The 24,832-nt window shown below is 40.5% G+C and overlaps 1 protein-coding gene across 3 annotated transcripts; it reads right to left on the bottom strand.

Moving 5' to 3' along the window:
- Window positions 1-367: 367 nt before the first annotated feature.
- On the bottom strand, window positions 368-24,675 carry KLF3 (KLF transcription factor 3). Of its 3 annotated transcripts, none has more exons than XM_040064878.1 (7): window positions 24,551-24,675; window positions 20,369-20,407; window positions 13,565-13,661; window positions 7,657-8,152; window positions 6,665-6,815; window positions 2,291-2,451; window positions 368-1,122 (listed from the first exon to the last, which is right to left on the bottom strand). In XM_040064878.1, the coding sequence occupies exons 3-7, from the start codon at window positions 13,619-13,621 to the stop codon at window positions 941-943; spliced, it is 1,047 nt and encodes a 348-aa protein (XP_039920812.1). In that variant the 5' UTR covers window positions 13,622-13,661; window positions 20,369-20,407; window positions 24,551-24,675; the 3' UTR covers window positions 368-940. The 3 variants fall into 3 exon arrangements, with proteins under 3 accessions (XP_039920812.1, XP_039920814.1, XP_039920813.1); XM_040064880.2 differs by lacking the exon at window positions 24,551-24,675 and adding an exon at window positions 23,802-23,961; XM_040064879.2 differs by lacking the exon at window positions 24,551-24,675 and adding an exon at window positions 20,532-20,562.
- Window positions 24,676-24,832: the final 157 nt, after the last annotated feature.

The following is a 24,832-nucleotide window of genomic DNA, read 5'->3' as shown; positions in this document are numbered from 1 at the left end:
TGAGAACGTTGTCCAGACACTTAACTCAGACAGGCTTGGTGCTGTAACCACTTCCCTGGGAAGCCTGTTCCACTGCCCAACCACCCTCTGGGTAAAAAACTTCCTGATGGCAAACCCCTCACTCAGCTTCAAGCCGTTTCCTCAACTGTGTGTGTTCCATCCATACACTTGCACAGAAACCAGACATACAGTCACACAAAGTCTTCCCTAAAACATCCACCGGGGCATTGTGCAATAAAAACACGGATACACACTACACTATAATATAGATGACAGATGACATCGGTTTACATGCACGGTATTATGTACGGATCAATTCCTGCCCATTTTTCTTCTTGACTGGGGTAAATGATACTATGACTCAATCTTTCTGTGAAGCAATTAATCTGTTTAGATTTATTTCCTCCGCATTACTCACTGTTTGGGCAGAGGGGATTTCTAAATCAGGTGTCTTTGTAAAACTGTTGTATTAACCAAATTGCAGAAATCAACACAGCTGGGAGAGTCCATTCATTGCATTGCTGAGCATAAAATGAGAGTGTATCCCTTACAGGGCACATATATAACAGTCTCTGGCAAGGACTAGCATTTTGGATATTCAATAACATTTACTATTTTACCAGTATATGCTGGGTTGATTATACGAAGGAACCAACAAAAGCTGTTAGTTTAAAAATTCCCTTATTCACAAATGAAATACAATAAACATACTGAATACAGAAAGGGTTTGCTTAGCACCCCCCGGAGAAAAAAAAAGACGTGTTCACATTCTTTAGGTCTGACCCGTGGCAAGGACATAGAAGGGTTAGATAACATCTGTTACTGACCATACGTACGCTTTTAATGGTATAAACTCAGAGATCCAGACCAGCTGAATCCAAATTAAAATGCATGTGTAAAAAACAAATAAAGTGTGACAGGAGTCAGGGACAGAAGACATTCAGACTAGCATGTGGCGCTTCCTGTGAAGAGCAAGATGGTCCGAACGTGAAAAGCTACGGTCACAGTCTGGACACTGGAAGGGTTTGATTCCCGTGTGCTTGCGGAAATGCCGCGTTAGTTCATCGGAACGAGCAAACTTCCACGTGCATCCCTCCCAAGTGCATTTGTACGGTTTTTCTCCTGGCAAAGGAAATGCAGAAGTGGGGATTTAAAACATGAACACATCATTTCTGATCACATGTTCACACATACATCTGACAGATTTATTCTATTGCCTAGTCAAATTTTAGCAAGTACTTCAATGCTTACTCAAAAAGCCCCCAGACAGCTCAAAGCTGAAGAGTACTCTGCGCTGGAAACTGCGTAGTCAAAGTTAACTGACCAAAAAATTTTTATCTGTGACAACTCAGTTTTTATTGTCTCTCTGTTCCTCTCTCTGCCACATTAGCACTTGTTTTGTCTCACGAAACCCAGAAGGATGAAGGTTTAAGCATTTGTTCAAGTATTTTCAAAACAGGGATGTCATTTTCTAGATTTCTGGGGGAAAGGACTGTGCTACCATAAAGCACAACAGGCAGAAATCTTGTGATTTCTGAAATTGAATGTAAATGACTGGCATCCCTGTCGGAAGTACCTCAACTTAAACTCTCTCTCTATCACCACTAATATGTCATCCTCCTCCTTTAACACCACTGTATTGCCCAAAAGGTAAAGGGCTGGCCTGATGCACAACAGACGTGAACTGGGCTCCATTTTTCCTAAAAGAGGTAAATCCTTGCAAAAACCTTGGATGTTTATATATTCATTCAGCATGCCAAGATGAACATTTCTTTGGAGAACAGAGATGGGGGTATGTTTATTGGAACACTCATTCAGAAAAAAAGCACCACTGCACCAGTGGTTAGCATCTCCACAGAGCAGATGTGTTTGCATTTGGCATACGGTCCAGACTTCTGCAAACGGGCTACTCCCATGGAAATCAGAGTCAAATTTAACAGTGATGTCAGAGGTGAGCCAGTGCAATTTGAACTAATTTGCTGTTTACAGGGTGTGTGGACTGAGTGAACTGCAAGCAACTGGACACAAAATGAGTGAAGTGCCAGTGAATGTAAAACACATTAGCAGGCACTGCGAACCTGTTCTGGCTTACAGTCTCTTCTTGTAGGTTTTTCCTACTATGTCCTCTGTCTTTTGCTCAGCCTATAATTATTTTCACAACAATGCCAGATCTACCTTCTGTCATTTTGTTATTTACACCTGTGGTCACCTGGCCATTAGCAGAAATTACAAGCTTAGCCTACTATTTTACCATAGACTTGATGAAAGAGAAGCATAGCTATGCTCAAACCTGTATGGGTTCTTCGGTGAGCTTTCAGGTGGGAGCTTTTAGTGTAGACTTTGTTGCAGCCTTCATAATCACATCGATGTATTCTGCGTTTTCTTTGTGTGTCTGGAGATTCCACAGGTAAAGGTCTCTTTCCTGGCTGAACTATAACTGAAGGGTGATTCCTGCAAAGTCAAATTAATGTTAAAAATCAAAAACATTTAGCACAGCAAACCTCAGCTAATATGATTCATAACAGAGCCTTTTTATTCACTACCACTCTGTCTTTTGGCAGAAAGAACAACATTACATGCATGTCGAAAAATTCAACAGGGTTTAGCAAATTTTGTGTATTTTAGCAGTAATATTTTTAAATGTTTACTCACTTTGTGGCATGATGTAGCCATTTTTACTACTTCCTAGCTATTTTTTAAAACTGACGGAGGAAAAATCCCCTTACAACTTCGTGTTTTTCAGTCAAATTCAGATTTCTTAAACCCTGAGTGAACTTTTCTTGCATTTGTTCACTACTATTTTTCCTTCAAATACAACTAATTTGATTGTAATTGTAAACAGCTATTCCATATTATTAAAGAAATTGTATCTTTAGGGTTTCAAAGCAGAACTCAATCTTTATTGTTCCAGCCACTCCTTTAGAATGTAATTATGAATTTCCTGTTTGGTGCTGGCAGCAGGGTGCGGCCTCCCTGTACCACTGACGTCAATTCCTAAAAGTAGAGCTCAGCCTGTGTGGCACACCCACAGGATGTCTGAAGTTGTCCCTCCACCTTCATAAACATAATTTTTCACTTTAGAACCCACAGGTACTGTGCAGGTAAGACATATACGAACTACATATGGACTTCCGCAACAAACATACCCGTAAGTGTTCACGCGTGCGAGAACATACAAGCTTCTTAAAAGGTGTCTTTGACTGTTGAGCGACACCCCTACTGTAGAACTGGGGACAACCTTGATTCTTTCCTCCACATCAATCTTAGAAAATGGTACGTGTAGAATATAACATGCAGATATTAGCATTCCCTGTTGCAAAACGAGCTCCTCCATGCCACAGAAAGGAGATTTCTCGAACTCCTGTCTTTTCCAAGTTAATGTATTTTACATGTTTTTACCAATCAACTTATGTTTTGCAACACTGCGTTCTATTGATTACTTACTACAAGTTCCTTTAGAGCCTAATTTTCAGGAACACTGAATACCTACTTCTCTCAGCAAAATAAAAGGCATGTGCTAAAGACAGAAAATCGTGTGCAAGAAGAAAAGATTTTTCTATGACCCCACAGCAGCAGGATGGGGATTATTGATGTGGGAACAGTTGAATTCTGTTATTCTCTTCATAAGAGTTAGAAGTTGGGAACTGGGAGCCAAATGCTCTTTCTTGGGTGGGTCTGTGACTGTTGAGTGATGTACTCTTCAAGTACACATTAAATCTAGCTAAAAATATTATAATGGCAGGAAACCTCAGATGGTGATGTTAGACAGAGATGCACACACTCTTGAATAAGAAAGCTGGTTTCTAGCTTCCAAAGAAATGTCTCTCTAAACCAATACTCGGTTTTAAGGCAGTTGCATACCAGTCTTTTTGGAGAAGCTCTGGCTTAGGACAGCAAACAGACTTGGTTTAAATCATTATGTGGGAAGCTAGTCCTGGACATGGTTATATCTGGGAAAAGGGAGAAAAAGGATATTGGCCATACACCATTTGCGATTTAGATTTTCAATCTACAAGTGTCTGGAAAAAGCACTGAGAATGTCTCCTTTTACCCTTATGGGAGAGGAGGCTGGCAAGACAACAGAACGTTATCAATAAGCAGATAAGGCGTGGCAGTTTTAAAAAATGGTTAGGGTGGTGTCAAATTCAGAGGTAAATATTAAGTAAGTGCCAATAATAAAAGCACAGCCCTAATTCTTTCATTCCCTCTTCTACAACCAGATATAAGTTCATGTAAGTCTACGCATGTGTCACTCTTCAATAGGTAAGAGTATCTTCCAAAAATTACATTAAAACTTCAACAGCTTTTTCTTCTTTATCACAGCACTATGTTGACCACATGAGTTAGACTTTGAAACTTCCATGAAAATATGTTGAGGCTCCTTATATTTGGCCAGAGATTATTATTATTACTACCTCAAGTTTGATTTTAGAAATAACTGAACATCAATTATCAGACATACTAGAAAGTCCAGTCATCCCTACAGAAATGCCACTAACATTATTTTTATAGACAGACAGATAGATATGGATATCCAGAAATAGACAGATAAACTGCCAAAAGCTAACACTAAAGCAAATTAAGTCACTTAAAGATCTTAAATAAGTGTTTTCAGCGACACTAAAGGTTACCTATGTCCCTTTAATGTAGCTTAGGTGTCTGAACAGTACAGTCTGGGCAGCTGGAACCACTGAATAGTGATAAAAACTTCAATGCCTAACTAGTGTCTATAGCTCATAAAGCTATGAGACAACAACTCTTTTTTTTAAATAAAGGTTTAAGTATCTCATCTTGCAACTTCTGTGAGTTGTCTATGTATTTTTTTTAATAAGAAACTTGTTTTGGACACAGCAGAATTTGAACTTGAAAGGGCTGGCTCTAGGAGCAAGAACTAGAGCTCCACAGGACAGTTGCAAAGCAATTTATGGTGTTACAATGCAAGAATCTCCATTTACGTAACACTCTGCATGGGCAAGTAGAGGAGATGCTTTGGAAACATGCACATACAAATGTATTCTGCAACAAAGCTATCTACACATTATACCAAATTTTATATTCTTTGCTCAGTGGATGGGTTTCCTGGGGAAACTAGACCCATTGGGAAATAAATAATGCAAATCACTAATGCAGGTGACAAGCCTGCAGAAGTCTCAGCCCTGGAGGAAGGGTGTGGTACCAGCCAGAAACAGCACTTACTGGTTTGCTCTCGTTAAAGAGACTTAACTATTTTATAGTCCTGACCTAGCAGTAGTATGTTTATTACAATAAAATGTATAAGGGGATTTAAAAGAAACAGCATACAAACATAGTTTATAAAAGCTAGCTGGCAACTAATTGCAAAGAGCCCGCAGTCTAGGAGCTGCATCTAGTCTGAAGACAAGGAGGGGCGCCCACAAGAAGGCTGTTGTGCAGTGTACCCAGCCCTGGTGCTGTGGTGGGCTTTTGAACCCAATGGCCATGAGCAGGAGGAAGAGGCAGCACTCTGGAGGAAATACAGGAGAGCACCCATCCATCCTATGTTTTTCTTTCTCTCTCTGAACCATACTCACACCAGGTTTTGAGTGTCAGGCTTGAAGCCCTCTTTCCCTTACTCTATGAGGTGAGGTCAAATACAACCACCTCAAGGGTAACAGTGAGCAAGAGGGAAGTGCAGACATGGATTCTGAGGTTCTGTGCCGTGAGCCCTGCTAAGCTCCCAGCTTCAGCTCCTGCCAGAGCCACGTTGGCAGCCTGCCTTCCTACCCAGAGCACTGCCTGAAGGATGAGCCAGGCTCTGGGTCATTCCATGGTTTTAGTAAGTCGACAGGCTTTTTCCTAGGAAAACAGGATATGGAAGGGTGCCCATAGCTCCTCAGGTACTTTCTTGAGAACTTTTTAATGTTTTCAATTAAAAGGTTTATACCCCAGACCAAATTTCTTCTTCTAGCCCTTGTCGTTTCTGCTGCAAACAACATTGTTTGAAAACCCATTAGATCTGATCCAGTTCATGCAGTGGCCCCAGTAACAGCTATACCAGCGCAGCGAGTTAATACTGGGATGGGAAAGTGGCTGTGAGGGAAGAAAGCTTCAGAAACTACTTGAGCTGTCAAAAAAATCACTCCCAGAACAATGGCCTCAGGCTAAAATGCGGTTTCACTGGATACACGCAGAACTTGTAAGCCTGAAGAGGTTCTTCCCATCAAGCAGGCAAAATTTTTGAAAAGACAAAGGTCCTCCAAGAATAAAAAGTCACAACACAAGACTCATTTTAAAGAAAGGTATTTCAAGTAACATGAACAGAGACATCAGTATGAACTGTCTTTTAAGTTTCTTTCAATTTCGCTGCTGGTTTTACATAAGTAGGTTATCACTGGCTTATTAGGAATCCTACTTTCAGTAAATTGTGGAACTGGGACCTATCATCACTTTAGAAATGCATTATATAAATGGCAGATCTATTGCAATGTATAAACATGATCAACTCCTGTATTGCTGAAGAAGGGGGAAAAGAAAGTTGAAATCACATTTCACAGTGACAGTGGTGGGAGGGATGAACATTTTCCTGTATTCTATCACATGTTCTAAAGCATAGCAACAATCCTTCCCACTCCTCAGAACTGGTAACTGCTGTAGTAAACTGCTTTCTGTTCCTCTGCTGATCTTGGGACTACTCTTAGCTACTTACTCTTGCAACATTACTTGCTGAGGAGACAATGAGGTCATCATTGGAGGTGACATTTGTTCAGGATAGAAGTCAGTCTTTGATGGTTCACTTCCTGGCTCTACTTTGATTGATTTCTTCAGTGTGGGCTTCTCGTAAGACTCAATGACAGGCACTGTATGGGAGAGGGTAGGAGAGGGAGGGCAACACATAAAAATGATGAAGAGTTATGGAAATAAATAATATACATAAAATCTATAGTTAAATCAATCAGGTCTACATTTACTGTGACAATTTACACTAAACGCAAAATCTTTCAGTTTTAGTTATCTCCTGATGAACTGTGATTCAAAATATTTTTATTCATTTTCATCAGTCTGATGTTATTATCAGTCCAAATCTTGCTGGATCAATAGTTTATGTAGATACAAACAAGTGCAATAGAGCTGGTGAAGGGTCTGGAGAACAAGTCATGTGAGGACCAGCGGAGGGACCTGGGGCTGTTTATTCTGGAGAAAAGGAGGCTCAGAGGAAACCTTATCACTCTCTACAACTGCCTGAAAGGCCATCGGTCTCTCTTCTCCCAGAAAACTTGAGACAGAACAAGAGGAAATGGTTTAGTGTAGTTTGGACATTAGGAAGAATTTCTTCCCAGAAAAGATGCTTAGACATTGGAATGGGCTGCCCAGAGCGGTGGTGGTCACCGTCCCCGGAGGTGTTTAAGGAAAGACTGGCTGTGGCACTTGCTGCCATGCTGTAGTTGACCAGGTGGTGCTTGGTCACAGGTTGGACTCGATCTCAGAGGTCTTTCCAACCTAACTGGTTCTGTGATCCTATGACCTTGGTAAGTCTGGTAAAATATGTACACAACAAATTCTATGCCTGTTTATTTTGGAAGAACAGGAATTATGTTCCACTTCCTAAAATGCCAGCAATCCACAGAAACCAAATGCTTGGATATTTCTGTTATTTTATCGGGATGAGACAGCATAAAAAGGAATTCTGACAACACCAACCTTGCATGCTACTTGGAGTTTCCATCTCATCTGCAAGAACTGTGGACACCATGATAGGCTGCTGGAGATGGGGAGCATACATGAAAGGAACTGGCTGGACCACAACAGGCTGTATAACTGGGAGTATCCCAGGGCTTCTCAGTCCGTGGCGTGAAAGAGCAGCGGCCATTACAGGTGGGATTGTTATTGGCATAGAAAGAGGCTGTACTCCTGGGGGTGACGGTGTGAATTTACTGAGAGGTGAGCTGGGTGAGGACAGAGTCAATCCAGGTGAACTTCTCCTATGCCCAGTCTGAAATTTTAGCGGGGAAGGAGAACTTCCAGTTGAAGGTGGTGAACTCCGTTTATTTACCGTAAGGTCTACTGGCTCCATCTGGATTCCATTTGATACTCCTTCAGGGTTTGAGTAGAATTTATTGTGCAACATACTTGGTGTAGAATAAATGACACCATATTTGTTTGGCTTCATTTGGTCCATGTAATTGGATGGGTACGACTGTCAGAAGGAGAGGAAAAAAAATAAAGGGAATCAAATAATAAATCAACACATACACACAGCTACTGCTAAAATAGAAAGGCAGCCAATAAAACAGACAAAATGAAAAAGTTTCAAGAAAGCACTTTAATGTACTTTCTAAATAAAAGTGAATTAAATAAAGCCTCAGATTCCACACACAGTAAGTTAATCAAGTTCTGATTCACTAACTGTTTCAGAAGCAATGTAAAACAGATTATGAAAAAAAATCTTCAAGGCTTATTCAACTACTCTTCTCCCTTTAAAATTGCCTGTCATATATTAAGCTGTACATTTCTTAACTGACCTGGGAAATACATCTGCTATACCAAGCATATAACCATATACTGAGGATCATCAATTCTGGCAAGAGGAGAATTCAGTTGGGCTTAGAACTGCAAGTAATGGGTCCCAATCAAATCTTCAAAGTAACTGAAAAACAATCATCACTAAAGAAAGAAATTATGAATTTGAAGCCTAAAATCAATACAAAATACTCAGCTGAACTATGTAAGTAATGGGTGAGACACTCAAGGGTGCAAAAGGTAAAATCTAAACCTTTCTAAACTATTTTTTGTGATATAAAGCAGCTAACTAGCCAGTCTAATTTTGGAAAATGAGTACAAGAATAAACATTTGGTGTGTTGGAAGAATATTCCTGTTAATGGTAGCTAGCACTTCTCACTACAATATAAACACCAAAGCTAATCTTGACCTGTGTAATGATCTCCACAATTTAGTAATAATTTTTATATATGTATGTATTATATAAGTAACACACATATCTAGTGATTTTTGTAAACCAAGAAGTTTTAACATTAACTGCAGAGTGCAGTATTATTAAACAAATATCCAGACAAATACTGCATTTAAAAACTGTTGAAAACTGAGGTTGTTTACTAACAGCTAACTCACAATGGAAACTGATGTGATGCTCTTAACAGCAGTGAGACACAGAAAATGCAATGCACAGAAATTTTTAGTCGTGTTGTCAACTTTTCGAAATAAAATGCTATCTTTGGATTTTAGGTAAGTAAGAAACTAACTACTTCTCTGGCTACCAAAAATATTTTGATGAGTGGGATTAAAAAAATGTTCAAAATGGTGTAAAGTGAAACAGATCAGAAGTATAAAGCTAGTGTATTTTTATAAAATTATTTCCATAACATTTCAATTGTTTTTCTTGCTGGGGTGAATACTTCTGTCAATACATCTTCCTGGTTTCTTACCTCTGTCCTCCCTGTGAGAGAACACCTGGTTCATTTTAAATATCAATATTAACTGGAGTTTTTTTTGCAAAATGACACATGTAATTTTCTTCTTTTCAGTTACTGTTTGAAACACTGAGTTTAGAAAATATTAAATTCTCCTACTGCATTCAGAGCACTGTGATAAAACAACAAAGCTGAGTCACTCAGTCCATAAAACATTCAAATAAAGCAGCACACACAACAGTGAATAATCTTCAAACAGTAAATATTACATTAAAATCTCTGAAAGTTATATATTCTCTTTATGACTCTTCTTACAAATTCCATCGATAGGAACATTCATCTTTGATGGTTGGTCAGAATTTTATTAAATGCCATTATTTAAAGAAGTGCTGTCTGTAGACCTGCCAGCACTGTTGAGCCAAGCACTGAAATTATTAGCATTTTAAGTGATGGAGACCACTAAATATTGTTATAATTTAATATTTAACAGCATTTAGTATCTATTAAATCTGATCAAATTATGGGCATAGCCAAAAAAATTTTAACAGGTAAGAAACATGAAATACATCTGTTAAAACTCCTGTTATTGGTTTACAGTACAGAATTCACCCAGCTTTAACAAACTGTGAACATTCCACCACAAAGCATCAGTGCATTTAAAGTGCTGCAGGTTTGTCAGGGATGATCACAATGTCATTGCCTATGAACTTTTCTTTCGTTGCAAGAATGCTAAAAAGGAAAAGGCCTGTGAAATTTAAATCTCCTGGAATGCTTTTGGCCAATGAGTCCATTAAGAACAAGCATCCCTAGGTGTAACCTTATCCTAAGAACACCTGGTGGGAATTTGAGGAATAACTAACTGTCTGGATGCTCACATAGTTTATGCATTTTTTGAAAGGGAGTGATGATGACTGTGACTGATTTTGGTGCACAGCCTGCGAAAGGGTAGAAATACCGCTGGAGACTGGGAAAACTGGTCGCCTGAGACTTAGGGCAGCTTCCAGGTAGATCCCCCTCCTCAGCAGAGAGGCCAGCAGAATACTCCCACAGTGAGGACTGGAACACTGGAACTCTCACTTTTGGATTGGTGAGTAAAAATGCCAAGATTCAGTCACATACAAAGATAAAACCCTGAAGTAGCTCCACAGGTGCTTTGTTCCTTTGTAGTTATGCATACTGCAAGGCCAAAGACTGTAAACATTTCTAGCTGAACCTAGCTTATATATATATATACACACACACGTATATATATATTATAACCCTTTAGAGCTCCCTGTATTACATACTGCATTGGCAATATTTAGATACTGCATTATCAATAAATCTAATCACCATAACCCACATCACCAGTGTCATATTTCTTGTGCCTGACCACGTCTTCTCTCTACTACTCTGCTACACAGAGAGAAACTGTTTATTCCAATTCAAACAAAAAAGCAACTTGTTTCATCAAATGATAACTGGTATTTGTCCGAATGTTTAAAAAGTCCTCGCAGAAAATAGGTAGTCCTTTAGGTAGACTTGGATGCCTTTGTCAGTAGTTCATTAAGAACTATCATAATATATATTCAATAATTCATTTCAATAAATTACATGAGCTGCTGGTAGAGAGATGAAATAGTGTGGGTGCAAGCTTCAGTCACCTGAGAAGTATAGTTAATCCTTTAAGCCACACACCCTGAAACAGTGGTGTCAAAACCATTACCAGTTTCCTCTTTCCACTCCAACTACTGCGATGTTTTAAAGACAGACTCTACACCTACAGTGTACATTCAGACAGAAGAGTGAGTTATTCACTCCTAAGGTGCTTAATTTTATTTGGCCTCTGATGATTCCATCAGAAAGAAAGATGCAACACAAATAATCCTAATTTTAGATTTCTGGGTTATGTTAGCTCATACTACTTTGCTTAGCACTTCTCAACATCACACTAACAGTTTCTCTCTCATCCCACCTCCTCAAAAGGTGGTCAAGAAAACAAACTCACTCAGTGGCTGCTATGCTTTCCTATGTTCTCTCCACATGACAATACCTCCCTTTAGAGTGTCTCCAGAGCCTTTCTGTTGTGGCACCAGGGCTCCAAGGAAGCCACAAGACCAAGAAGAGCTGGAGAGCTTGAGGGCTTGGGGTGAAGCAACCTGTGTGTGTACAGAAGCTAAAACACGTATGATCCTCAGCCTGAGTGAAAACAAAGTAGTGTCCAGTGATGGAAACTTCATTCAGAAACCATACTTTCCTCTGGACTTTCTGGTTTTTCTTTTCTGCTTTTTTTTTTTTTTTTTTTTTCCCCTTTATGCAATGGCAAAAAACATACAGATGTAGTAAAATGCTCTGACTAGTCTTTAATAGCTGATCAGAGTGATTACACTGACTTATGAGAAGACTCCAGAAGTCCAATGCATGGAAGGCACCACATTACTAGGAGAAGGATATGGCACAGAATAACCAATATTTGGAACTCCAGTCTTGAAATGCACTTGGCTCAGAAATGCTCCCTTGTTCTTCCCATTGCAGTTTTTCCTTCATCTGCTGGTCTGGGAAAGACTGCTCGCTCCTCTCCTGGTGAACCTTTTGAGGGACTGACCTTGCCCATCTGGCAAGGTCACAGAAGCACACAACTGTTTGGGGCACTTGTGGGTCTTCTGCAGAACCCCAAACCATTGCAGAACCTTCTCTGGGAGATGAAGGCAGATGTGCATAAAAGGTGGACCAAAAGTGAGCAATGACACTTCTTTTGTAAAACCGGCCTCTTTTCTGATTACAATGCACACCATTAGATAATCTTAGATTAGAGCAGATGATTACCACTAATCTTAATATAGTTACACAATAACTGATTAAAGTGACAGACAGGCTGGCCAATACTAAAGTGCTTTCCTGACCCAAATATTGGAAATCTTTGTGACAGTTATTTTTCTATCATTATTCTCCAGCAAATAAACCCTACGAAAGTCAAACTATAATTTTAAAATGCATATAAACTTAACTCCCAGAAGTGTTATTAACAGCATTGAAGAAATCAGATTGCTTACAGATGCATTTCTATTTATGAAAATTACTCTTTATTTTAAATAAAACAGGAAACAAACTTTGAAACGTCTGCCATTCAGAGCACAAGTTTAATGCATGCTGAGTTATGTACACTGACTTCACCCTTCTAATGGATCAGCCTTTCTAGGGGTGCCGTTTCAGGTTACACCTAATCTATTATTGCAGACTACTGCTGAGAGGGGAGATCCTGTTCTCTCATCCTTCCTCCTCCCCTTGCTCGAATTCTGAGCAGCGGCACAGAACAAGTCACATCAGCTTCCTGATCTGACCAAAAAGTAAGTATTTTTAGTGGGCTAGGACTTCTGACCATTCACTGAGCTGATCCAAAGGCTCCAAATCATTCTAGGACCACACAGTTCTTCAGTCACACAAAGGAGACACAAAGTGGTATGGAGGGAGCAAAGTCAAAATCTTTCCCTTCAGCAGCAGCCTGTATCATCACAATTCTCACTGTACTGCTCCCACCTACATGTCCCTGCAGCTGCTGCTTATCAGACTCTTCTCTGAGATGACCCTATACTCTAAGTTGACGGAAAATTAACCCAATTTTAAAGAAGTGTCTCCACTTCCCTTTTTTCCCCACATTCCTTCTCCATTGCCCTAGTTCTCATTTGTTCACTTGGTAAAGTAGTGCAACCAGTTTACCCAGCAAAAAGCCATTGTTGGTTTGGGTTTTTGCGGGATTAATTTTCTGCTGTTTAGAGCACTTAGCCACAGGCACCTGCTACCACAATCAAGAGAAAAACAGGCACAGCAAGAAGCTTTTTACTCAGTTCAAAGGTGTAACATTGAAACCACAGACTATTGCCAATTTACCAATGAAGCACGGCAACTTCATTTCAACCATCTCCATCAGCAGCAGGAACTACAGAGATGGTATTTAACAGAGCAGTGGCTCAGGAATACATGGATGCTCTCTCCTCTGAGAGGCAACTGATCAGTCATTTAAGGCAATAAATTAATAAACTACAGAAAGTTTTCCTAGAACGTGAATCTGACTGCACTAAGAGCAAAATATAGCTTCACGTGCTTTCCTAAGCAATTCCAAAGCTTAATTACACCTCATTAAGAATACAAAGGTGGAAAAACTAAAGAGTCATCTTTAGGGCCAATATGTTTGTAGTCTTACCACTGAAACAGGCTCCATGGCTTCTTGCTTGATAGGGACTGGGTCAAACATTAGCATCTTTTTTATTCACCTCTTCTGATGCCTCTGAGGTTCTGTCCTGATGGGGAAAGACAAGGTGTTAAGAGTTGTTAGAAAGCCACAGGAAGCCGAATCAACTTTCTGAATTGTAGAAAATCTACTGTTTTGTCAGATTAATGTGAATATTTATCCATCTCTAATACAGATTTTTTAAAATTTTGACTGAATTTATTGCAAGTTTTTTCTTTCCAAATTGTATTGAAATAAAGGAACATCTCACTTAAATGCAAGTCAAATTGATTTTTTGTTGTGCATGTCAGCCCACCAAGACCACAAAATTTTCACTTTCATTAGCTGTCAAGTGTTTTAACACATCACAGTTTAAGACCAGGCATTTCTCATCAGTATTACAACCTCAGAATAATCTTGTTTATACAACTGAACTGATTCTGGAGAGGATCTCTCTTTCCTAAGAGTCCTAATAGAAACACTCAGTAAATCACATACAGTGACCCTGATATCAAAGCAAAAAAAAAGATTAAAATTCAAGACTAACCTGGCCTACATTCAACATGCTACAATGATTTAAAAGAAAAAAAATGCATCAGTTATAACCTAATAGATTTACTAACAATTCAACAACTATTTGTGCTAACTGTGCAAAATAAAAACTCATTAAAAAATCTGCTTGTATTCTGTGCAGCTTCAGGGGTTTTTTTCTACAGTGTTCAACCTTACTTGTCCAATCTCTAAATGCCTGAAATAAAAGTATTTAGCACAAATACATATAGCATGTCATAACTGTCATACTACACATTTGCCACGGTCATCCTGGAAAGATACTGGGAAGGAAAGGAGATACCTCTTCTGGGTAAAGCCATGAGGGTACACAGAGAAGCTAAGGGGAAGCAAAAGGAAGCTGCTCACAGTGACATTTAGATGTTGCCAAGCTGTTTATAAATCACCCGAGGTTCTACATTCTGTGACTGATGGCAAAGAAGCGAGTTCTGACCGTACACCGTAGACTTCATAGCCCTGCCTGGAAGCGATACAACCTCTTTCAAGATGCGAGGGCAAAAGTAAATGACACAAATTCCAATTGGCCGGTAGATGGCACTGGAAAGAAGAGAATCCAGCCAGACTCCACCATCTGCAATTCACCCCGCAGGACAGGCTGAAAGCTCACCAACAGATTTGTAGTTGTGGCTGGGAAATTCTCCCAGAAATGTAAATTAACATTTAAAGATGTACCTGCTCAAACGAAAACAATTCTAATAAGCCTACGCTAATGAACAATTTTGCAGTTAACATGTGTTCATAGATCAAAATTTGTTAAGAGCTTCCAGAGAAAGATGGCATGAGTTGTTACAAGCCTACCATTAGTTACTCAGGTACATAAATAAAGTTTAAAGACTTCTGGAAATATATAACAACAGTGTGCACTCTGAATAATGGAATCAAACAAGTAGCAGAGTAAATTATAGTATCTTCATAATTCACCTTATAAAAGTTGAAGGCCTGGCAAAAACAAATGGCAAAACTACAGTGAAACAAATAATGCAGCTTAATGCAATTTCCAGTTTAAATTTTATATGTAATTTTAGTTAGGGAGCAGTCGTGTAAGATGGCACTATTTGCTAAAAGTTGTGATAATTCCATAAATACCTTAGGTATGTTTGTGAGAAGGCTATTAATTATACTGTTTTCTTTGAATGGTTATAAATCAGATAGCTGTTATCTAGTTACCTTTTTCAGGTTTCAACATGTCACATAGCTAGAACTAACATTTCAGAATACTGACTTGCCAGAAATATATCCATGAATCTATGCATCATTCATATTCTCGCACATTCATCTGCATTGTGAAAATAGAAAAGTTGTGCTTTTAGACATGAAAAAAAGTTTACGGTAAAATGTAGCCACTCAGAGCTCCTACACAGGAATTTGGAAATAATTCCTTTAAGGTTTTCAGAAACTTTTGATTTTTAGCTTGCATGTGCACAGATAAAGTAACACATCAATTTGTACTTTAGGAAGAAAGCAAGGAGAAAAGAAAAGAAAGGAAGGAAAGAAGAGTAATAGAGTAAAAAGAGAGGGAGAGAGAGGGAGAGGGAGGGAGGGAGAAAAAGTTTTAAGTAAATGCAATGATGCTCATCCTTTCTGTAATTTTTTTGTAATTCTGAAACCATATTTTCTTCAGTTTAGGAATTACTCCTTTTCACCTTTTACTCCAAGAAAGTGTGTGAAAAGACACTTTATACACATTTCATATGATATGCTACACATTTCAGTGTTTCCTGAGATAGTTCTAAATCACTATGCAGGAATTAAACTGACACAGACAACAGGAAGTGTACTACTCTGAACAAAAGTGAAAAGTAATTCTCAATCTTTCCAAGTGCAGTCATCTAAGAAGAGCAGAGGAAAACTTTACTTTTACGTAAGTTTACTATGCTGCACCAGAGTATAGGAATCAAGCACTTCTTTATTATGTTACTCTTAAGCAGGTTTCTTTTCCCCATTTGATAGTGACTGGAAACCAATTTTCAACAAAGGAAAGTTAATTAAGATGTAACACTTGGTCCTGCAGGACTGCTAGAGTCAATATAAGTCAGCTTTGGATCTGGCATTTAAAATTTAGCTGAAAATGAAGTTTTTCTAAGGCTTTAAATAAACTCACAAAAGACTCCTCTTTGTATGTATGCTCCAAACTGATAGCTTGGACCAAACTCATGAGCAAATATGTGCATGTACACTCACACACAAATAAAGTATGGTACTTCTACTAGGAAGTAGGTAGTTTTTCCCAGTATATTTATAAAATCATGTCTATTAACTCAAAAATTCTCAGTCTTTCCTAAACATGTGAAAAGGGGGCAATAGGGAAGGTAAACAGTCTTATCTGTTTCTATTACAAAGGAATAAAAAAACAATTGGGTTCTACTTTACAGAGTGATTTCAGGATGTACTTGTTTGAAAGCCTGCAAATTGTTTAGTATATACAAATAATTTCTGGAAAATCAAATTACTGTCTCTCATTCCTGAGGTGCTCTGGAAAAACTGGTGAGGTGACAACAATATATTAGTGTTAAATGTATTAAAAATTAAGAATTTTTGTCTTCAACTTTATTAGGTAAACTATTTTGCATTAAAGGTTTTCTCATGTGAGGTAAAAGAATTTAAAATTAATGTAATCTGAAACTAAATAATTAACTGCAATCCAGTAAGCAAACATTCCACCCTCTCTTTTTTTTTTGCTCTCCCTCTTTTTTTCTGCTAACAAGCCACCCAGTTTTACTTTCTTGCCTCCTCCCATTCACTCCACCCTGTGGACCTCTGCCAAGTCAGTCCAACTTGTCCAAACAGGACACGGCTTTTGATAAGATTTTGCTCACACCCTGTACTTCAGAAAGACGAATGAAGCAACTGGGTTTTGTATGCAAATAAGGACAGGTGCAAGGTAAAGTCCAGGCAAAGTCCCTCAGTATTCTCCTATCTGAAGTCCAGTGAAGACAGCAAGCCAGAAACAACACAAACTCTGCCCTTATGATCCAATATACAGCAAGGTATCCATTCCAGAAGGGAAGTTCATTATCGTTAGAGCTCATCACCTTGTCAGGATTGAACACTTCTAAATATTAACTTCCTGACAGGTGTATGGTTTATTGTTTCAGAGACATAATTAAGATTAAATGAAAGCTTAAAGGTACTTAAACGTGTATTCTGACAATAAGGGCTTGTATGGATTATTTACCCTGGATGAAATGTGCAAAGTGGTTAAAGAATGCACTCAGACTACACATCCGCACTACAGAGCAGCTGGAAAAGGGCAGTGCAGCTACTCCCAGCAATCCTGCACATCTACTTTCAAGGTTCACCAATTCTGCAGACCTGTTAGGAAAGGAAAGGGTGGGGTGGAGGGGCCAGTTTTGACTGTGCACATCCAATAACAAAGGTTTATTCTAATATAAAGCCTGTGCTCTCACTGAACACCTGGAAGAGCAGTGACTGACTTTTGTTGCAGGAAGGGGGGTTGTGAGCATTTATTTTGCCACTCTTCACTTTGCCTGAGAACACATACAGGGTTTCTTTCCTCAGTCTTTGTGCCTGGGGGAAGCAAGGGAATGCTGCCCCATGTACAGCAAATCTTTGTCTAGAAGCTTCAAGGTATGACTGTTATTGTCATATTTTTGACAGTCAGTATAATTACAGAATATTCTGTATAATTACAGAATAATGTAATGATATCTGCTAAATTAGCACCGCATGAGTGTCCTCTGCAAGGAACTGGAGCTCTTGCAGCACTGTTTGAATCCAGCAGGAAATAGTCACCTTGCAAAAGCTCTTCAGTCCACGCACTTTGGGACTCAGACCTGTTGCTCTGAACCTATGACTACTGTGAATCTCAAGTCAAACTTCCTCTGATTCAAGGGAGAAGCAATAGTATCAGAAGATTCTCCACCGCCACTGATGAAATCCAAAAGGGAAGGGAGGTTTTCTGAACCAAGGTGAGAAGTTGCCTTCAGTGGAACCTCCAAAGAGTTTGACAGAGAGGAACCAGTTTCTGAGACAAACATTCCCTGTGGAAGCTGTTTTCCAGAGCTTGTAACGTGTCTGCACTTTACTGTACTAGTTGCTCATAAAGACCTGAGTCAGCAAAAAAGTGTTTCTAAAGTTCCATTAACTTTAATGGGAAGTAAGCAAGTGCTTAACTGCACTTGACCCCAAAATAGCAGCAGGCAAAGAAGCTCTCCAGCTCACCACAACAGTCAGACTCAGCCAAAGCAACAAAGGTCCATACATGATGCAGTGGGAAGAGACCAGAGCAGTCAGTGGGAAGAGACCAGAGCAGTCAGACCAGGAGGAACAGAGCAGAAGGAGAATCATGAAGATCTAGCACACCAAGAAAATCTTCTAGTGATCAATAGCTTTCTGTGTTTATTTGCTGGATTTCCATTGGGTAACAATAATAATTGTTTAAAAAGTTAGAATACTTTTTAACAGAAAATGGTACCTAGGCAAAAATTTTCTCCTTGAAGTTTTATTAATAGGCCTTAAGAAAAAGAGCATTTCTACAAAATTCTGTAATTCAGTATTTCAAACTATATTTGTTTCTTCGCAAAGACTTGAAAATCTTTTATCTTCCTTCCGGACTGCAACCAGGATGAAAAACTTGTGTTTTTGCACAACTCATGCATCATACCTTTGCTGATGTCACCTTGTTTGACCTAGAACTGCTTTGACATGTAGCAGACTAATCGGTATTTCAATTAAATTTCTGATAATACTGTTGCAAGCTCTTTGAAGCCACGTGTATGGAAATGGCTTTCTTGTACACAAAAATCTTAGGAAAAAATGTTCTTGAAGTGCTTGTTAAGGAAGTATCTTCTTTACCAAGGAAAAACTGAGCCCATGTAAACCCTGTTCAACATTCAATTCTATACTTACTGAACCTAAGAGGAGAAAGAAAAGCTCTTGAGGCATCTCCATTAGACAATATTCTCCCTTATCAGGCCAGACTGCTGTCTGGTTTCCTGTCTCAAGCTACTTCTTAGAAGGAGAAACAGAGTAAGGATAAAAGATTAGACTTTTGAAAACAAATGAAGTATGTGGAATGGTATGATAATCTTTCCCTTCCAAACTGAGCTTCGCTTTTCTTGTTGTGTTCTTCTTAAGAGGTTAATTTTTAAGATAATTTAAAAGGAAAAATATTAAACCTTTAATTGTGAGGGGAAAATGACAGAAAATACTGTTCTCTTATGTGAAGGGTTCTGCTATTTCAGGAAACGTGAAAAAGAGATTCAACATTTTTATAGCATGGGAAAGAAGAAAGAAAATCTAATCCTAGAGAATGGAAGTATACATTTATTAATAACTACCTAAATGATTGCTTTGAAAAAGAATCTGAATACAGGGCAAATGCTGATGAACTTCTGTGAACTTATGGAAATGAAAAAAAATCAAACCAAAAAACCAAACCAACCAGGGAAAAGAGGTGGACAGTGTAGTGGGTACAAATGTGACAGTGATCCGAGCAGCTTAGACTCCTTAAAAGTGAAAACTCAGTCATGTCTTCATGGATCAAGTTAGTTGGCTGGAAACACACACTGACTGCATGATAGGCAGACCATGTGTTTGCTTGGAGGTTTTTTCCCTTCTGAGTTAGTTTCCTATTTAAAACCTGTTGGAGCTTGGTCTTTCCATTTGGCTGATCTACACTCGCACTTCCTTCCCTTGGGAGATATCACCTACAACTACAAACCCCTTAAAGGAATCTTTTGGCATCAACTGAATGCTGCACAGGGAAGAGTTAAATCTTTCCTAAAACCAGCTCTGCCAAACTTCATATTCTGGAAGCAACTAGCCTCGGAATGAAAACACAGAGATTGAATGCTGACAGCATAAAAGAACTCTAAAAGACCTCCTGTTAGCAGCGTTAATTAATATTTAAAAGTTGGTTTACAAAAATTATTATAATTTTAGCCTCAGTTCCCTGTTTTATAGAACTTCTGGCTACAAAAAGGTGTGAACCACAAAATTTACTGCATTTATTATACAGTAGTTTCCAATATTAAACACAGTTAAATGCAAATCTTTTCCTCTGTCATTCGGAAAAAAAAAAGGATTAACTGTTTGAAATCTTGGGCAAATTAACAGTGCAAGAATTAAAATATGTAAATGTGTTCTAATGGATAAACTCATCTATGGTGTTCTAAAATGAACAGAAAAACTACAAAATAAAAACAACTGGGAGCAACAGATCAGAATAATCAATAAACAACTTACCAAAACTGTGTAGCCAGAGACTTCTTTTTATCTGGATTTCTGAACAGACAAAAAACAGTTTGCTGTAAGTATGTGCACATAATCCAATAAATATATTTTTTCACATACAATTAATCTCTGAAAGAAGTTTAAAGTATGTATTTCAGATACTTCCTAAACATACCTTCAATGATCTCAAACACCTAACCTGTAGCATCCAGAAGAGCAAGAACAGGGACTAAAAGACTACTTTAAAAATGGCTGGGGGAAACCCAAAACAAAACAAAAACAAACAAACAAACAAAACCAAACAAACAAACAAAAAAAAAACACCAAAAAAACCACCGAAACAAAACAAAAAAAAGAAGAGTAAAATGAAAGGCTGCTGGAATATTTCTCTGTGTACAGAAACCATACATATTCCAGCTCACAAGAGACAGAGAAAAATAAATACTCCATCTTGCATTTTCATCCGGGGCACAATGAAGTCAATGCAAGTTTTTCCTCTCTATTTCAATGAACTTTGGCTTGGGTCCTTTAGCTCTTCTTCTGACAAATTCAAAGCAACAGAAAGATTAATGTTTTTCTCAATTTCCTCTCAAATTTTCACATTTGCCTGCAACCAGGTGAAGGGGAAAGATAAATATAAAATCAGGAGTAAACAATTGCTTTTATGCCTTCAAAAATGCAAGATGTGGGAAAGCAGTATTTATTAACGCCAAAGAAAAGTTAGACAGCAATGGCTTATTTTCTGTATTACATCTGGAAGACAATGAATGTTCTAGCTTGTGTAAGGAGAAAATACCCGCTCTTTTTGAGATTTGGATATACAAAGTGCTTACAGTGAGCAATCCAGGTTGAGTAAGGGCTGAAGTCAGAATCCTCTCACAACTATGAGCCCACAGATGTGGACTTTCTTCTCCCTTAAACATCAGTGCAACTCTGTGACTTTAATGGAGCTATTCCAGATCAGCTGATGAGCAAGTGAGAGCAGAAAACTAGCTCACAACTTTCTGGAGACTTGAGTTCAAGTTTTCAGTGAGCAGAGCTAAAAACTCCAGTTCACCCCCACAACTACACTGGAGTCGAAGGCGCGCGTTAAAGGTTAACTTGGAAACCTCGTTATGACATAACCCAGGCATCTTAAGCAATCCTGAGTGTGTAGAGACATGATAACTCATCGGGTGGGGATTGGGAGTTGAGGGGCAGTGACAAGGGGCCTGGACGAGGCGACCGAACTGCCAGAAAACAGCCTGAAACAGGAAAGAGCACCACATATGCCACTTGGAATGTGTGACGCAAACCCCAGCCTTGAAACAAAGAACAGGAAACAGCTCTGCTGGCTGTGCTGGGGAGAAAGCACAGAGAAACATTTAGGCGGCCCTCCCTGACCCTATATTCATGAGCAGCTGGAGTCTTTTAAAACAACAACAGTGGGTGGAGGTGTTTGTTCATTGGGTGTGAATAAAAACACTGTCCTTATGCAGGGGACCTGCCCTATTTACAAACAGTCTCCCTTAACGTGAGGGAGCAGGAGATTTTAAGACACCACAGGTCAGGAGGATTCACTGAAACCTTCCCTTAGACCAGCTGGTTTATTACGGTTATTTACAGAATGCCAGTAGCTAAACAGAGCTCTGGCTTCATGACATCAAAGAGGCAGCGCCCAGCCTGGCAGTAAGTACCTTCTTCGCAGACAGAGCTGGGGGATGAGACCATTGCAGGAAGGATTTGTAAAGCTTGGGGCTGCTCCTGGACAGTGGCTCACTCATGCTCAATACTGCTCCACAGCTGAGGACCAACGTCACGCAGTACACCCAAGAATATTTTTCTAAGCCATCACGTGCTTAAGCCTTCCACATCCCTGTTTTAATATACACTCAGATTTCATTTCAGAATCTGATTTCCTATGAATTTACTACTATTATTTCTGAAACACCCACATATAAAGCTCAATAAATGAAGTAAGCTGAAGCAGAGGAACAGCACAACTTGCCTAGATTTCATGCAGTAGAATAACTTCAACACTTGTTTTCCCTAAAAGCTGTGGTTTCAAATACTCTCTCTTCTCCTAGATACCTTGCATCAGTTATTTTTATGCCACGGGTGGGACATCTAATATTAAGAGTGAGAATGTTACAGCAAATTATGTGGATGAGTACCACAGCAACACCAATGAATGCTCTGCGGTTCCAAGCTTGGAGTTAAATAACGAACATGGGGTAAAAACTGGCTAGTACAGAATCTACACAGCAAGGTGTAGGTTTTATGCCAATAGTATCAGTTCCTTAATTTTTCATACTGAATAACTGCAAGAGTAGATAATTTGGTGATTGTATAACATCTCTAATATCAGAGTCTTCAACTCATCTCACTGACACATCCTTATTTATCCGAAGGCTGTTGCCTAAACAGGTGTTGACTAGGTCAAATGTACACAGTACCTAAGGGCTCCCTTGCAGTTCTGCAACTTGGGAGGAAATTCTGCATGGATTCTTAGGGAAGGGAGAGAACATTTAGCATTCTTTCCTGCCCCCACCCCTCGCACTTACTCCCAGTCTCTCTTGTGATCTGTACAATAACTGTAACGGTGTGCACAGGGTAAAAAAAACCAGAAATATTTGCCTGCTTGTGCAAAAAAGGCTACTCAAGTTAGCTTTGGGTTTTTTATATTTTGATGCTAGGCAATAATAATATATTCTCAAAAATATAAGGTATTTTGCTAATTTGAAATAAGAGTCTTCTGGGTCAGGTGGGAGTATCAAATCCAGATGTTATTCCTCTCACACAAGTACCAGCTGCTCATGTGATTATCACGCCAGTATCTTAAAAGTATTTGATGAAAATGTCACTAGTCAGCAGCCATATAATTATTTTTCAATACAGATAATGTATATTTATAGTAGTTTAAATGAAGTCAAGTCTTCAGAGCTCTCCTACCAGCCACTTAAACTCAGCTTTTCCCAGCAATTAAACCTTCAGAGTTCAGTTCTACAAAGCGTGGCACTTCCTGAATTTTCAAAGGTGAGGAAGTGAATAAAACAGCGGACAGTGCAGGTACAGTACCTGAATCAAAAGGCAAGTGCACAAAACAAAACTTTAATGTGTTTTTTTAATGTAATTCCTGAATGATTACTTGAGCTATTCTGAACCAGGTCTTTCTCCCAAACTCCAGTTAGGTGCTGTAATCTCCCAGCGCAGGCTCATGCCGCTGATCCTTGCTTTGCCAGGGCTCCCCTAGCTGTGCCAGGCACTCACCAGACAGTGGTCCAAGCCAGGTAACTTCTATTCCCATTTCAGTTAAAAACAAATAAATAAAGAGAAATCCAGGGGAAAAAAAAAAAAAAAGAAAAGAAAAAAAAAAAGAAAAGAAAACAAAAGGCATCTAGCAAAGGAAAGGTTATGTCTAACTCCGCACTTCGGCACTTCGCTGCTGTACTGTCCCACGTTTTACCTTCGCCTCCATGGCGGCCAAGCGGTGCTAAGGTGACGCGACAATACGAGGGGCAGGCTTTTAAGAGCCGATTTCATCCTGGACTTCACCAAGAGTTAAACGGGGGACATGGCCGATCCTCTCCCCGCTACGGCTGGGACACGGCCCACACGCGAGCTCCCGCCCTGGCATCTACCCCATCGCCCGCGGAACCGAGCGAGCCCGCTATACTTTCCGCCTCGGTTCGCTCGGGCGCTGTAGCCCGCCCGGGATCCGATGGCACTTCAGTCTCTACCCGAAGACGCGCCTGTCCCGCCCCGGCGAGAGGCCGGGGGCTGAGGCCGGGCCGGGCGGGAGAGCGGCCCCGAGGGGCGGGCGGCCGCGGGCCCCCCCGCCGGGGACAGGAGGGGGGAGGGCGCCGGGGAAGGCGCCCCCCGAGCGGCCCCGCCGGCCACACAGGTGCGCTCCCCGCCCGGAGGGCGCGGCGGACAGCGGCGGCCCTCCGCCCCCGGCTCCCGCCGGCCGCACGGCGAGTTTTCCAGGCGCCGCGGAGGGAGCACCCGCGGCGAGATCTGCTGCCCCCTTCCCGCAACTGCGGCCTGACGGAGACCCGGCTCCCGCCACCCCCGGCGTGGCTGCGGCTCCCGCGGCACCACCTTGCCGCCTCGGGCTCCGCGCTGCCTCAGTGCCTGGAAACTTTCCTCCTCCGGCACCTCCATCCCGCAGCCGGCACAGCCCGGCCCCCGCACTACCCCCGCCCTCACACTTACGCTCGACAGGCGGTGCGGAGAGCGCCGCGATTCCGTCGGCTCCCGCCGCGCCGGGGGTCGCGGTAGGTGGCGGAGGTCGTGGGCGCTCCGCCGGGACCGAGGCGCGAGGCCGGCGTATCCCGCGTCCCCGCGGCTGAGACGCCTCAGCGGTGTCTCCGGGTCTGTGTGCGAGGAGAAGCTGTCCGCTCCCGCCCTCCGCCCGCTCGCCTTCCCCCCGGGCTCCTGGCACCGGGCCGCACTGTCACATGACGCCGGCGCCGCTCGCCCTGCCAGGCTCCCCGG

Source organism: Hirundo rustica, chromosome 5, assembly GCF_015227805.2.
Source record: "Hirundo rustica isolate bHirRus1 chromosome 5, bHirRus1.pri.v3, whole genome shotgun sequence".
Classification (NCBI taxonomy): domain Eukaryota; kingdom Metazoa; phylum Chordata; class Aves; order Passeriformes; family Hirundinidae; genus Hirundo; species Hirundo rustica.
The sequence above is the reverse complement of the archived record's forward strand: the minus strand, read 5'-3'. Positions and strand labels throughout refer to the sequence as shown.

What these genes read in the sequence shown, in the direction of transcription:
- KLF3 (XM_040064878.1), bottom strand. Translation starts at nt 13,621, where the DNA reads ATGCTAATGTTTGACCCAGTCCCTATCAAGCAAGAAGCCATGGAGCCT. An exon ending in CCATGGAGCCTGTTTCAGTG is followed by an intron (nt 8,153 to 13,564) that starts GTAAGACTACAA and finishes TCCTTCTGACAG; the next exon opens with TCGTACCCATCCAATTACAT. An exon ending in TCACCGAAGAACCCATACAG is followed by an intron (nt 1,123 to 2,290) that starts GTTTGAGCATAG and finishes TTCCTTTGCCAG; the next exon opens with GAGAAAAACCGTACAAATGC.